Here is a 12,878-nt window from a genome sequence, read left to right as displayed (position 1 = left end):
GTGGAGTCAGTCGAGAAGTCGGAGCAATTTTTTGGTACCTGAAGTCGGAGTCTGTGTTTTCATAAACTGAGGAGTCAGATGATTTGTGTGCCAACTTCACAGCCCTGGTAAGTATTAGACGAAGGCGTTGGAGTCAGAGTGGAGCCATTTTGGGTACCTGGAATCGGAGTCAGAGTTGGTGGTTTCGTGAACTGATGAGTTGGATGATTTTTGTACTGACTCCACAGCCCTGACTTTTTTCCACTTCTCCAGTTCAGCCTCTGTAGACTAGCCAGTGAGCCACTCTGCTACATTGTGTTTAACCTACTGTATGTGCTTGAGAAAGGGTCTGGTATGATCTGAAACAAGCTGGTTCCATTGCATCGATTAAATTATATGAGTCTTTGTTGTTGTTCTATTTTGCTTGTACTAGATTGAGAAAGGGGACATAGCACTATGCGGTGATTGTATCATAAAACGGATCAATAAAATTGCACTTTTACCACACCCCAAAGTGTTTCATCTGTATGAGCGTCTGCCATCTTCTGGAGTCCACCTTGCTTGGGGGGGGGGGTTAGATTTTCTGTCAGTTGCTATTGCACTTGCATAAAGTGGTGAGCAGTGCTCCTTGTTCATATCCTGGTGTGGTGTAAATGCTGCAAGATCTTGCATTGCGTGGCTAACATCCACCATAAGTCAGTTGTCAACAGTTTTTATGAATTTTATGAGCAGGTTTATTTTGGCTAGAAGCTTTCCGTTCTGCCAATGTCTTATCCTGTGCTGCCTGTAGCGAATTGTACAGCTAGAAATGTTCCAGTCTTGACTATTACTTCTCCTTCTGTAGCCAATCATATGCGTAGAAGTTATGCATTTATATATTACTGAAATTTTTTTTTTTGAATGCTACTTAAAGGATACCCGAGGTGACATGTGACATGAGATAGACATGTGCATGTACAGTGTCTAGCACACAAATAACTATGCTGTGTTCCTTTTTTTTTTTTTTTTTTTTTTTAAGTTAAATATCAGGTATGTAAGTGGCTGACTCAGTCCTGACTCAGACAGGAATGACTTCACTGATAAGAAATTCCAACTATAAAACACTTCCCTTGCAGAAAATGGCTTCTGAGAGCAAGAAAGAGCTATAAAAAGGGGAATTTCTTATCAGTTAGGGTCACACTGTACTCCCTGACTGAGTCAGCCACTTACATACCTGATATTTAACAATTTCAGGCAGAGAAAGAAAAAAAGGAACACAGCATAGTTATTTGTGTGCTAGGCAGGGCTGTGGAGTCGGAGTCGTGGAGTCGGGCAATTTTGGGTGCCTGGAGTCGGAGTCGGGAAAAAATACTCCGACTCCTAATGAATTTGTTACTGTAATTAAAATAGAAAATATGATAAAATGTTCTATTTCTCAGATAATAGTCATTAAAAATAATGTATATATACAGTGTATATATACAGTAATAGCTGTGCTTAGTCCACAAAAATGAAATAAACCAATCAAAATTAGTTACTTGTGCTGCTTCAATAAAGCAGTCCCTGTATTTTTAAGGTCAGATATACATATCTGATCGTGACTGTATATACAGTATGATGTGTACACAGGAATCTCTTATATATACTAAATAACATCTATGCTGTAAGAATAAAGCCTGATGTGTAGCCGTGTCACTAATAGAGATGGTGAATGAGATGGAAATAATTCTGCACTGATGCTGATTTATGCAAATGTATGCACTCCCTTTGCTGATGAAATCAAATAATTTGATATGTTGTTAAAATTTGGTTTAATGACTACAAATTAAAGGGTACCTGAGACGGATGAAAAGTAAAGTTTTATACATACCTGGGGCTTCCTCCAGCCCCCTTCAGGCTAATCAGTCCTTCGCTGTCCTCCACCACCCGGATCTTCTGCTATGAGTCCTGGTAATTCAGCCAGTCAGCGCTGTCCGGCCGCATGCCGCTCCCACAGCCAGGAACATTCTGCACCTGCGCAATAGTGCTGTACAGGTGTAGTATGCTCCTGGCGGCGGAGTGTGTGCATGCGCACTACGCCCTACTGGCTCAAGTACCTGGACTCCTAGCAGAAGATCCAGGTGGAGGAGGACAACAAGGGACTGATTATCCTGAAGGCGGCTGGAGGAAGCCCCAGGTATGTGTAAAACTTTAATTTCATCTGTCTCAGGTTTACTTTGTTACACAGTAGTACTATACTCTACATATGCACTCCCCACAGAGCTGCAGGGAATGCACTGAGAATGCTGTGCACATTGAACACAGAGGTGTTGTCTGTCACCCATAAACCTTGTTCAGATTGTGCATGAAGAATGTGTAATAGAGGAAGAATCTCCTCATTCCCCTGCAGAGTACCTGCACATCATTCTTACATGTACCCACACTTACATTGCCTAGGGCCTGATAGATGTTCTTTGTTCCGGTTTGTACCTTTTACAAGTACTCTTACCAAGGACTAGTTTTAGTCTAAAGGGAATAAATATAGTAGTCTACATATCCTTCTCACTTCAGTTGTCTTGTAAAATTCCTAAGCGTTGGCAGTTAAGAGACGAATTTCATGTTCCATACTGTTAATCAACAAAATTGTAATATGCAAATTAGAGGAGTCAGAGTCGGTGGAATCCTAAACTGAGGAGTCGGAGTCGGTGGATTTTTGGACCGATTCCACAGCCCTGGTGCTAGGCACTGTACATACACATGTCTATCTCATCATGTCACATGTCACTTTGGGTATCCTTTAACGGTGTACATAGCCATGTCCCTGACTGTCCACACCCCAATAGATAAGCTATTATGTATTTATGAAGTGATAACATTTTTCACAACTCTTTATGGTGTACATAGCCAAGTCCCTGACTGTCCATGCCCCAAAAGATAAGCTATTCTGTGTTTATGAAGTGTTGACATTTTCACACCTCTATACGGTGTATATAGCCATGTGCCTGACTGTCCACACCCCAATAGACAAGCTATTATGTATTTCTGAAGTACTGTAATAATTCATACCTCTTTATAGTGTATATAGCCAAGTCCTTGACTGTCCACACCCCAAAAGATAAGCTATTATGTATTTAGTGCAGACCTCTTTCATACTACTTTGCAATGTACACAGTCATGTCCCTGATTGTTGACATCCAAAACATAAGTTCACTTGTCCACCCAAAAATTGTCCTTAGACTGTTAGATGACTATGGTAGGAATTAGATTTTGAGCTCCTAGAAGCATCCCAGTGCTGGCCATTGGCCATAATTTGTCACTAGGCAGCTGGGAGATGCAAGGGTAGGGTGTTTACTATATTGTCTATTTGCAGGTAGAGTTTATTTACTGGTGTCGCCCTTTTCTCGGTATCCCCCATTCATTCTCTGGCTGGCTGTGTAGGGTGTGGGGATCCCACTGAGAACAAGTTGTTCCCTGAATGCTCGGGCCACTGTGCACTGACAAGTCTGTTACAGATTTGGAATCAGATATGGATATATAAGCCTTTAATTAGAGTTAGGTGTTACTCTTTCCCTGAGAATCCTCACACTACCTCCTGTACATGTCATACCGGAAACACAGGTGCCGCCAGTTTAGGTTCACTTCTTTTGTTAGTTTTGGCTGAAATGTAGCTTTGCTTTACAGTCTGGGATCCTAGGGTCAAATGCCTCTCTCTGCATGGAGATGGTTTGTTATGCTCGAGTTTGCTTCGATTTCCACCTACATTGCAAAAAAAAAAAAAATGCTAATGGCTAAATGCACAATTTTGGCTCAAGGTCATTTTGGTGCAAGATTCAGCATTCTTTTAGGCTGTTTTTCCTTAAGTTGTTTCCGGCTTCGTACCTTTACTCCTTAACCCTACTTAACCCCTTGATCCTACTTATCGTTTTCTTACCATTGTCATTGCTAAATCCTAAACCTTCATGTCATAAACCAATTATCACTGCCAAAGCCTCCCTATCATTGCTCAACCATTATGTGCTCCAAACCCTAACCTTTCTTGTTGTTGCCTAACCATTATCCCAAACTCTTTCCACCCATCTCCAAACCTTTTTTTTTTTTTTGGCACCAAACCCTAACCCTCACCATTGTCTCTAAACCATTATCAGTGCCAAACTCAAACCATTCCTATCATCACCAGACCATCATCCATGCCAAATCCTAACCCTCCCTATTGGTGTCAAGGTGGCCTCTTTCTGAATTATCAACCTACTTTATGCATGGAAATGGAATATCCATTCGATTGTGCGATTATGGATTTGGAGACAATTTTTTTTTTCTTTACCACCTACTCCTCCACCTAAGATTGAGGCCTCTTTGACAGTGGGACGTTAAAGTCGCACATTAGAAAATGTATCAACACAGACTAATGCACAGCAATGCAAAGTCTGTGCAACATTCACAGTGCACACGTAGCGTTTGTGTGTAATGTGTAGCATTATTAGAAAGTGCTGCATGCTGTGCGTTATACATGTTATTAGCTGCGTTGGACTGTTTGCACATGCTCAGTAATGACTTGGAAGCATACTTTTCATTACCTGTATGCTCTACTGTATGCGACGATAATGGGGCATTAAGTGGCGTTGCAATTTTTTAAAGGGCGTAGCGTTGTAATTTGCGTTGCAACTTTAACGTTGCATCAAAACGCAACATTCTACTGTGAAAGAGGCCTGATGGTTGTTGAACAACTTAAAGGACAACTGTAATGAGAGGCATATGGAGGCTGCCATATTTATTTCCTGCCAGATTTATTTCCTTTTTATACAATACCAGTTGCCAATTTTTGCAGTTTTATCTGGGAGAACAAGGCAGCAGTAAAGTCATAAACCGTCTTTGCCGATCACCTGTCAGGAAGAATGATGATGAACGGATCTGTTTAAAGGGTTTGTCTGCTTTTGTAGAGCATGAAAACACAACCCTTTCAGTTTGGCTTTATACATTTAAATTTATTAATGGTAAACATTTTGGCTTGCTTTCTTTATAGTTATGTACAGATAAAACACAAACCTTTCACAGGGCTTCAATAGAAACTTGAAGAAAGGTCTATGGAGACTTTCACACCTAATGCGATGCGCCGGAAGTATCTGAACCGACACAAGGTCTGCAGTGCATTACTACAAGCCCTGCGCTTAACGTGCAACGCCTCATGCATGCGTGGACTGACAGGAATACCCCAGTGACATACTTCCAGTGAGTACGGCGCTGAACGGGGGGCGGCACGAAGCACGTGACCTGTTGGCATACCCTGTCACAGGGTCACATGATTGACATCTTTTGCTGTGCTCCTGCTGCATCGCACCGCAAAAAAATAGGCGTAATATCGACCTTAGGGGTTTTGCCTCTCAATTTGTGTAGTGAGGATAAACAATAGGGAAACTCTTCAGTGCGGACCTAGACAACAATAAAATCTTCGTAATGGTACTATCTGTGATACATACAAAGCTAAGGGACCTGTTTAAAGAAAAACAGAATCCAACTCAGGCTGCTTTCACAGTGGGACGTTACAGGCGCACGTTAGAGCAGCCTGTAATGCAGCCCAACTCACAGTAATGAAAAATCAATGGGACGTTCACAGTGCCCACGTTGCGTTACAGTGTAATGCTGGACGTTGAAAGAAAGTGCTGCATGCTGTGCGTTATACACATGCTTGCACATGCGCAGTGATTAGCCACATGGCTAATTAATATGCGCTGCACTGCTGACGTAACTGTTTTCTGCCTGGAGCGGCCGCTTTGTGCGCCGATTGGCTGGCGGGACCACGTGATGCGGAGTGTCCCGACCACGTGGTCTCCACAGTCTTTTGAGCCACGTAACTCGGCTCAAACTGACGTCCAACTTAAACACCACAAGACGTTGCGTTAGGGGCACGTTATGCGTTCTTAACGTCCCCTAAAACGCAACGTCTTGGTGTGAAAGAGCCCTTAATTTACTGCTTTTGTCCTTTCTCATTTTGTATTTTTATAGACCGAAATGTGAGGGGAAAGAGATTTGTCCACCACCTCGATGGTTAACATAATGCTGAGTATGTAAAGTAAACCATTAATAGTAACTTTGCCACGGATGCCCAGTCAGTGAATTACAAATGACAGGTTAGAAAATAAAGAACCCTTTCCAAACCTTCATAAATGACCCAGTCGCACTCTGACTGGGTACTACAGCTACGACTGCTTAAACAGTAGCATTTCTTAGACTGAGTTTTGCAATGGTAACGTTCGTAATTTTGCAATATAACTTAAGCTGCAGATCTTCTAACCAACAGAGATCTTTTTCACATGACAGGCTAAACTACGTGTTTGTGGGGCAGATAAGACTTCTGTGTCCTGGCCACCGAGAATCTTCCGGTAGGCAATTTAAAGAGAACCTGAGGTGACCCTCAGGTCAAAAATCCAAGGCTGTGGAGTTGGAGTTGAGGATTTGGAGCAATTTTTGGGCTACTTAAGGTTGGAGTCGTCAAAAGTGCTCCAACTTTATTTAAAATGTAATTTAAAAAAAAAAATATTTTTTTTTTTCAAACTCCCTTTGCTCATTAAATCAATTAATTTGATAGGTTATTAGATTTGGAGTTGGTGACTTCAAATTAAGTTACACAGTAGTACTGTGCATATGCACTCCCCACAGAGCTGTTGTGAATCCATCGAGAATGAACGCCTATCGCCCATAAACCTGGTTCAGATTGTGCACAAAGAATGAGTATTAGAGGAAGAATCCCCTCATTTTTGTGCAAAGTATCTGCACATCACTCTTAGATCTACGGAATGTTAGATCTTAGCCTAGGGCCTGATAGATGTTCTTTGTTCCTGTCTGGACCCTCTACAAGCACTCTTAGGGCTGGTGCACACTGAGCGGGTTTGCTTGGTCAATGTATCTCAATGGGCTGGTGCACACCAGAGCGGGAGGCGTTTTGCTGAAACGTATACTCCCGGGGCGAGGCATTTTTTGGATTGCGGAGGCATTTCTGCCTCCAATGTTAAGTATAGGAAAAACGCAAACCGCTCTGAAAAACGGCAGTTCAGAGCGGTTTTGCAGGTGTTTTTGTTACAGAAGCTGTTCAGTAACAGCTTTACTGTAACAATATATGAAATCTACACCAAAAACGCTTCACAAAACCGCAAAATGCTAGCTGAAACGCTACAGAAAAATAAGAAAAAGCGTTTCAAAATCTGCTAGCATTTTGCGGATCTGCTAGCGGGTTTTGGTGTGCACCAGGCCTAACCAAGGACTAGTTTTTATTACTATTTAACAGTAACTCAACAACTTTATTCTAAGTTTAGAGGGAATCTCTGGTGTAAATAAAACAAACAAATAAAAGCAACAACAAAAAACAGAGGTACCCTAATGCTTAGGCAGGGAACACACTCACTTGTCTTTCAGTTTTTAGTGCGCGTTTTTCTGCATACTTTTTCTGCACACAAAGTGTGTTTCTATGCAGGAAATGCACACGTTTTTTTCACAGTAGCTAATGCAATTGATACAGAAAACTGATAAAATGTGCAGAATCATGATGCAGAATGTCAGTTTTTTTTCTGCGTACGAACAACACATTAAGTGTGAACTAGCCTGTTGATTAACATGAGTTCTCAGTTTTTCTGTGCAGAAAACACGCACAAAAACAGTCAAGTGTGTTCCCTGCCTTAAAGTTAAGTTAGAGTGCTCTAACGCATTGTCTGTGTAATAAGATTCACTGGAACCTTGTATCAACTGGGTTCCGGTGCATAGGTCTACCTCCGCCTAGAAAATGGACCTGGCCTTTTCCATATCGTGTGTGTGTGTGTATGTATGTATGTGTGTATATATATATATATGTATATGTATATGTATATGTATATATATATATGTATTTTCTGCAAGGTGGCAGGGCTACATGCGGAACCCAGCTGATATGGGTGTATCTTATACAGATGACGTGCCAGGAAATTCAGATTAGCAATGACAGACTGGGATGGTCATGCATGAATGGCTCCAGCTTGCTGCCCTCATGCTTGAAGAGGACAGAGTTGCAAGCTTGGAATCAGATAAATGCACTGGAGAAGGTGAGAATTTGTTCTTTTGAAAAGGAAGAGGGAAGGGAAAAGTATTTAGGCACTGGTGGAAACAGTAGGCAATGGAATTCTGCATTAAAGCATGAGGCATATGACTGCTGTCATATTTATTTCCTTTTAAACAATACAGTTGCTTGGCTGTCCAGCATCAAAAAATGTATAGCCAGCTTTAGCCCTCCATAGAATTCAGCAGTTCTTAGCCAATCAGAGCCGTACGTGTTTAGGATGGAAGACCAATCTGTAGCCATGCAGAAGACTTGAAAGTAATGGACTTGCTTATTACAGGTGAAGCTGAAGAATGTTAGATTAGAGGTGTAAAGGCGCAGCTGTAACACAATCCGCCGGAAAGGCAGCTGTATATATGATATTGTTCATGAAAGAGACTGATTGACTTCACTGACATGGAACACAATAGAAAAGAATACAAAACCATTTTCAGCTTGCTTGTGCTACACGCTCAAAGGTCACTGCGTTTAGCAACATGTGACATTTATAAACATTCCAGACATGTGACTAGCCTTCATACCTGTAGAACGTCATACCCTTAAAGGGTTATACTACTACACAAAAGTGGGATTTTATTTCTGGGTTGGTACTGGGTACCCTGACGGGATACTTGCCTCAGGAGGGGGAAGCCTCTGGATCTTAGAGGCTTTCCCCTTCCTCCTAAGTAGAAGGGATCCAGCATTGGGATCCCCCAAGGATCTCCTTGTCGGCTGCTTGTCGGGAATGTGCGCATGCGCAGTATCTGCTTCCCAATCGGGTCTGTTCTACTGCGGAGGAGCGAGCCATATGCGCCTGTGCAGTAGAGCGGACCAAATCGGGCTCGGCTATTTCCGCCAGAGCCTGAGCAGATAGACGTTACTGAGCATGTGTACAGCAGCAATTGTAAATATTATTGCCGCTCTGTGTCCGGGGGAACCAGCGCTGAATCCAGATGGCTGAACAGGACGGGATGCCTCTTTAGGATCCAGAGGCTCGCCCATCCTGAGGTAAGTACCTTCCAGGGGCATTGCACTTAAAGGGGAGGTTCAGGGACTATAAAAAAAAATAAAAATCTGCACCCACTTACCTGGGGCTTCCTCCAGCTCGTGGCCGGCAGGAGGTGCCCTCGGCGCCGCTCCGCAGGCTCCCGGTGGTCTCTGGTGGCGCGCCCGACCTGGCCAGGCCGGCGGCCAGGTCGTGCTTCTTCTGCGTTCCAAAATGCACCTCACGGCGGCGCGCTGACGTCATCGGACGTCCTCCGGGCTGTACTGCGCGTGCTCAGTAGTTCTGAGCCTGCGCAGTAAAGCCCGGAGGACGTACGATGACGTCAGCGCGCCGGCGTGAGGCGCATTTTGGAACGCAGAAGAAGCCCGACCTGGCCGCCGGCCTGGCCAGGTCGGGCGCGCCACCGGAGACCACTGGGAGCGGCGCCGAGGGCACCTCCTGCCTGCCACGGGCTGGAGGAAGCCCCAGGTAAGTGGATGCGGATTTTTTTTTTTTTTAATAGTCCCTGAACCTTCCCTTTAAGGCTGCTTTTACAGTGCTGTACAATGTTATAAAAAGTAATAACGCAGACTAACGCACAGCAACACAAAGTATGTGTGACATTCACAGTGCTCACGTTGCGTTGTGTGTAACGTGTAGCAATATTTAGAAAGTGTTGCATGCTGTGCTTTCTCTGCGTTATTAGCTACGTTGGACTGTTTGCACATGCTCAGTAATGTTTTTGATTTTTATTTTTTTTTAAATGTGACGCATGCGCCGTTTTCGTTCTATCAGTATGCAACGAAAACGGCGCACCAAGAGACGCATAACGCAGGTCAATACAACGTGACACTTCAAAAGTAACATGCGTTGCGTTAGGGGCACGTTGTGCGACCATAACGTCTCATCAAATGCAACGTCTTAGTGTGGAAGAGCCTTAAAGTACCAGTTTTGCAAAAAATTGTAAAATGTAAAGTTCTTCAGTGAAATGGTTAAGCGCTCTTCTCTGCCTGCTCCTTCTTAAACACAGCGAATATGTCATATAATGAAAAAGCTCCCCCCTCGGGGAAAGACCCACCAGACCCACCAGACTCCAAGGCCAATGCTCGCATTCGGGGCACTGGCCACCCCGCAGCCCCCCCCCCCCCCCCGGCAGTCCTCTTTTGGCTATTCCCAGTCTGTGTAATAAAAAAACGAATTCCACACCGCGTAAAAGCGTACCAGTTTATTTAAAAAATGGTTAAAAACAAATCAGTGGTGTATAACCACTCATTGGGTCAAAAAACTTCATCAAGAAATGAAAAACAGCCAGCCCCTTGTTTGACAAACTACCTGATTCCAGGTACAGGGGTATGCAGAGATGAGATGCACTAAGCTTGTGACAAGGCGCACGCCTCTGTCATCCAGCGTCCCTCTCCGCAATATCTTACTGGCTAGTGCTCTAAAAGATACCGAGCCTACTGCACACAGACAATCCCGCCGCGTCCAGCGAGCGTCGTGCGCTATGACGTCACGCGGAGCCACGGAGTGATGTCATAGCGCACGACGCTCGCTGGACGCGGCGGGATTGTCTGATTAAAATCAAAACATTAGATACTTGCTTCTAAAGACGGAATCCTATGGATCCTCCACGGGTTCCCCTAGTTGTTCTCCCGACCCCTCCTGGACACCAGGACCCCCTGAAACTTCGGGTGCATTGCCTCATCATCCGACCGGCTCTGACTTCAGTGGAAAATGCTACTGCACAGGCATGGCCCTTATTAACGGTTCTTGGCAGTACGCAGAGCTGGAACAACCCAGAGGAGGATGGCGAGTTAGGCCTCTGGATTACCCAGAGGCTTCCCTCTGAGGTGAAATACCCATTTGGGGCACCTATTTTTCCCACTACAGGTACACCTACGTGTGGACACATATTTATAAGCAGCACTTTTTTCCTGGATCAAAATGCACTATACAGTATACCATTTTCTCCTGTGTTGTTACATTGTTGGTAGTTAAAATCTGACATGTTTTGGACTAGTCCATCTCTTTATGGGGATTTTTAATGTCTCTGGAGTGTGTGTGTTGCAAAGATGCTGGCCAGCATCACTATTTTAGCATTAGTACTGAGCAACTGCCTCTCGGTAAGTGTGCTTGAAAGTAAAGAAAACGCTGAAACATTTCCCCTCCCCCCCCCCCCCCCACCCCCCCTCGGAAGGAGATGGACTAGTCCAAAAATCAGATTTGTACTGCCTACTGCAAGCAACAGAAACGTGGGAGAAAAGTAAATTACAGTGCTTTTTTAATCTGGGAGAAATGTACGGTACTTATAGAGGTGTGTAAACCTGTATTTAAAATACAGGTTCCCATGTTCTTCTATATACCGTAATCTAATCTGTTTATCTTTGCTTGGTTACTATGGTAACAGTCAAATTATAAAGAGGCAGTTCTAGAGTGACAAACCCATCCAGTGTACAGTAAAACTACACAAACGGGATGTGGAAAGGTGGAGTTGCCGCCCATGAGTGATCACGTGATGAGTGACAGTTCATATGAGATCATTTGACACATGCATTGCTCGAGTCCATGTAAGAGATTTGTAAACTTTCCTGGTATGCAACTGCATGAATGTGAACCTTTCCTGTCACTGGAACAAGGTGTTTTTTATTTTATTTATTTATTTTAATTCCGTCAGGAGTAGTGAAATCCTCTATTGTGGTTGTATTAGTCTCTGCCCTCAGTTGAGCAATTTGCCATCACCTAGGTCTGGTACACACCATGCAATTTCCACATGTCGCGTGCTAATAACGTAACTTGCGGTACACAGTGCCGGTAGTAATGCCGTGCAATGTCTGTGCGCAACAACATTACCATGCTTTTGTGCATCAACCCCATTGTTTCGTATGTATGTCCGATTCTGGTGACATTTTTTTTTTTGTTTGAATCCTACGCGATTGATATTCAATCTTAAAAATGACCGAAATTTGGGGGAAAAAAATTACATATTGTGCATGCTAGCTTCCTTTTATATTCGCTCAATATGAATACCGATCAGATCTCTTGTTCGAATCTGAAGTGGAAATTGCATGGTGTGTAAGGCTTTGTTCACGTTATAAATCGCCGGAGGTATCGCGAGCGCTGAGCGATTTATTAAGCTTTTTTTTAAAGCGCTTCTTCCTGCGCTTTCTAAGCACTTTTGCTAAGCGATTACAATGTTCACTTTCTGGCGTCAGAACTCTGATCTGGAAATGAATAAATACAATGTATCCTACACTATATAAAAGCCCTGTGTCTCTGCGTCCCCTCCTGTCCCAGTGTCCATGCATTTACGCTACTCGCATGTGCAGCAGAGGCGGCCATTGGGACAGGGGGAGGGTGGCGCAGGGGGCGGAGCAGGGGAGCGCGCATGCGTGCTGACATGCGGCGGTCACGGGCGGAAGGGGGGTTGTGAGGGTGGCCTGGGGCCTGTTTTTAAACGGGCTTAGGTCTGCTAGTTCATAAAAGTGTTTTGGAGATCGCAATTCAAAGCGCTTTTTCAAGCACATTGTGATTTCCCTATACCTTCCATTGAGCCAAAGCACTCAGAAAATGGTACATGTAGCGCGTTTGAGATTTTAATAAAATCAAAACGCGCACATGTGAGCAGTCTCCTAGGAAATCATTGCACAACCTCATTTAAGGCGATTTTTCTAAAATCGCCAGCGCTTACAAAAAAAATAGGAAACGCTCATAGTGTAAACAAGCCCTAACAGGCCTTCTTTTACCTGATATACATTACTTTACCTAGTAACACACAGAAAGGGAGGAGAGATTTTTCTACCAGAACAGACCTTTCCGCCTGTAGCCTAGCAACGTGTCTGTACAACAGACTTGCTGTATCTGTTGCTCAGAACGATTAGGAATTCTTGTTTTGGGTTG

General features: G+C 43.8%; 1 protein-coding gene across 3 annotated transcripts in view; it reads left to right on the top strand.

Moving 5' to 3' along the window:
- The window catches only part of LOC137520899 (mediator of RNA polymerase II transcription subunit 8-B-like), a 230,312-nt gene that overhangs the window by 177,705 nt on the left and 39,729 nt on the right, over nucleotides 1-12,878 (top strand). The window contains exon 1 of one of the 3 annotated variants that reach the window (XM_068239453.1): nucleotides 11,527-11,548. The exons of the other annotated variants lie outside the window; for them this stretch is intronic. Coding sequence (XP_068095554.1) covers nucleotides 11,547-11,548 — 2 coding nt within the window. The 5' untranslated portion in view covers nucleotides 11,527-11,546. Of the gene's footprint in view, nucleotides 1-11,526; nucleotides 11,549-12,878 lie in introns of those variants that run through there. 3 annotated transcript variants of the gene reach the window in all.

The sequence above is a fragment of the Hyperolius riggenbachi genome, chromosome 6, assembly GCF_040937935.1.
Source record: "Hyperolius riggenbachi isolate aHypRig1 chromosome 6, aHypRig1.pri, whole genome shotgun sequence".
Classification (NCBI taxonomy): domain Eukaryota; kingdom Metazoa; phylum Chordata; class Amphibia; order Anura; family Hyperoliidae; genus Hyperolius; species Hyperolius riggenbachi.
Note: the sequence above shows the minus strand (reverse complement) of the source record. Positions and strands in the feature narration are given on the sequence as shown.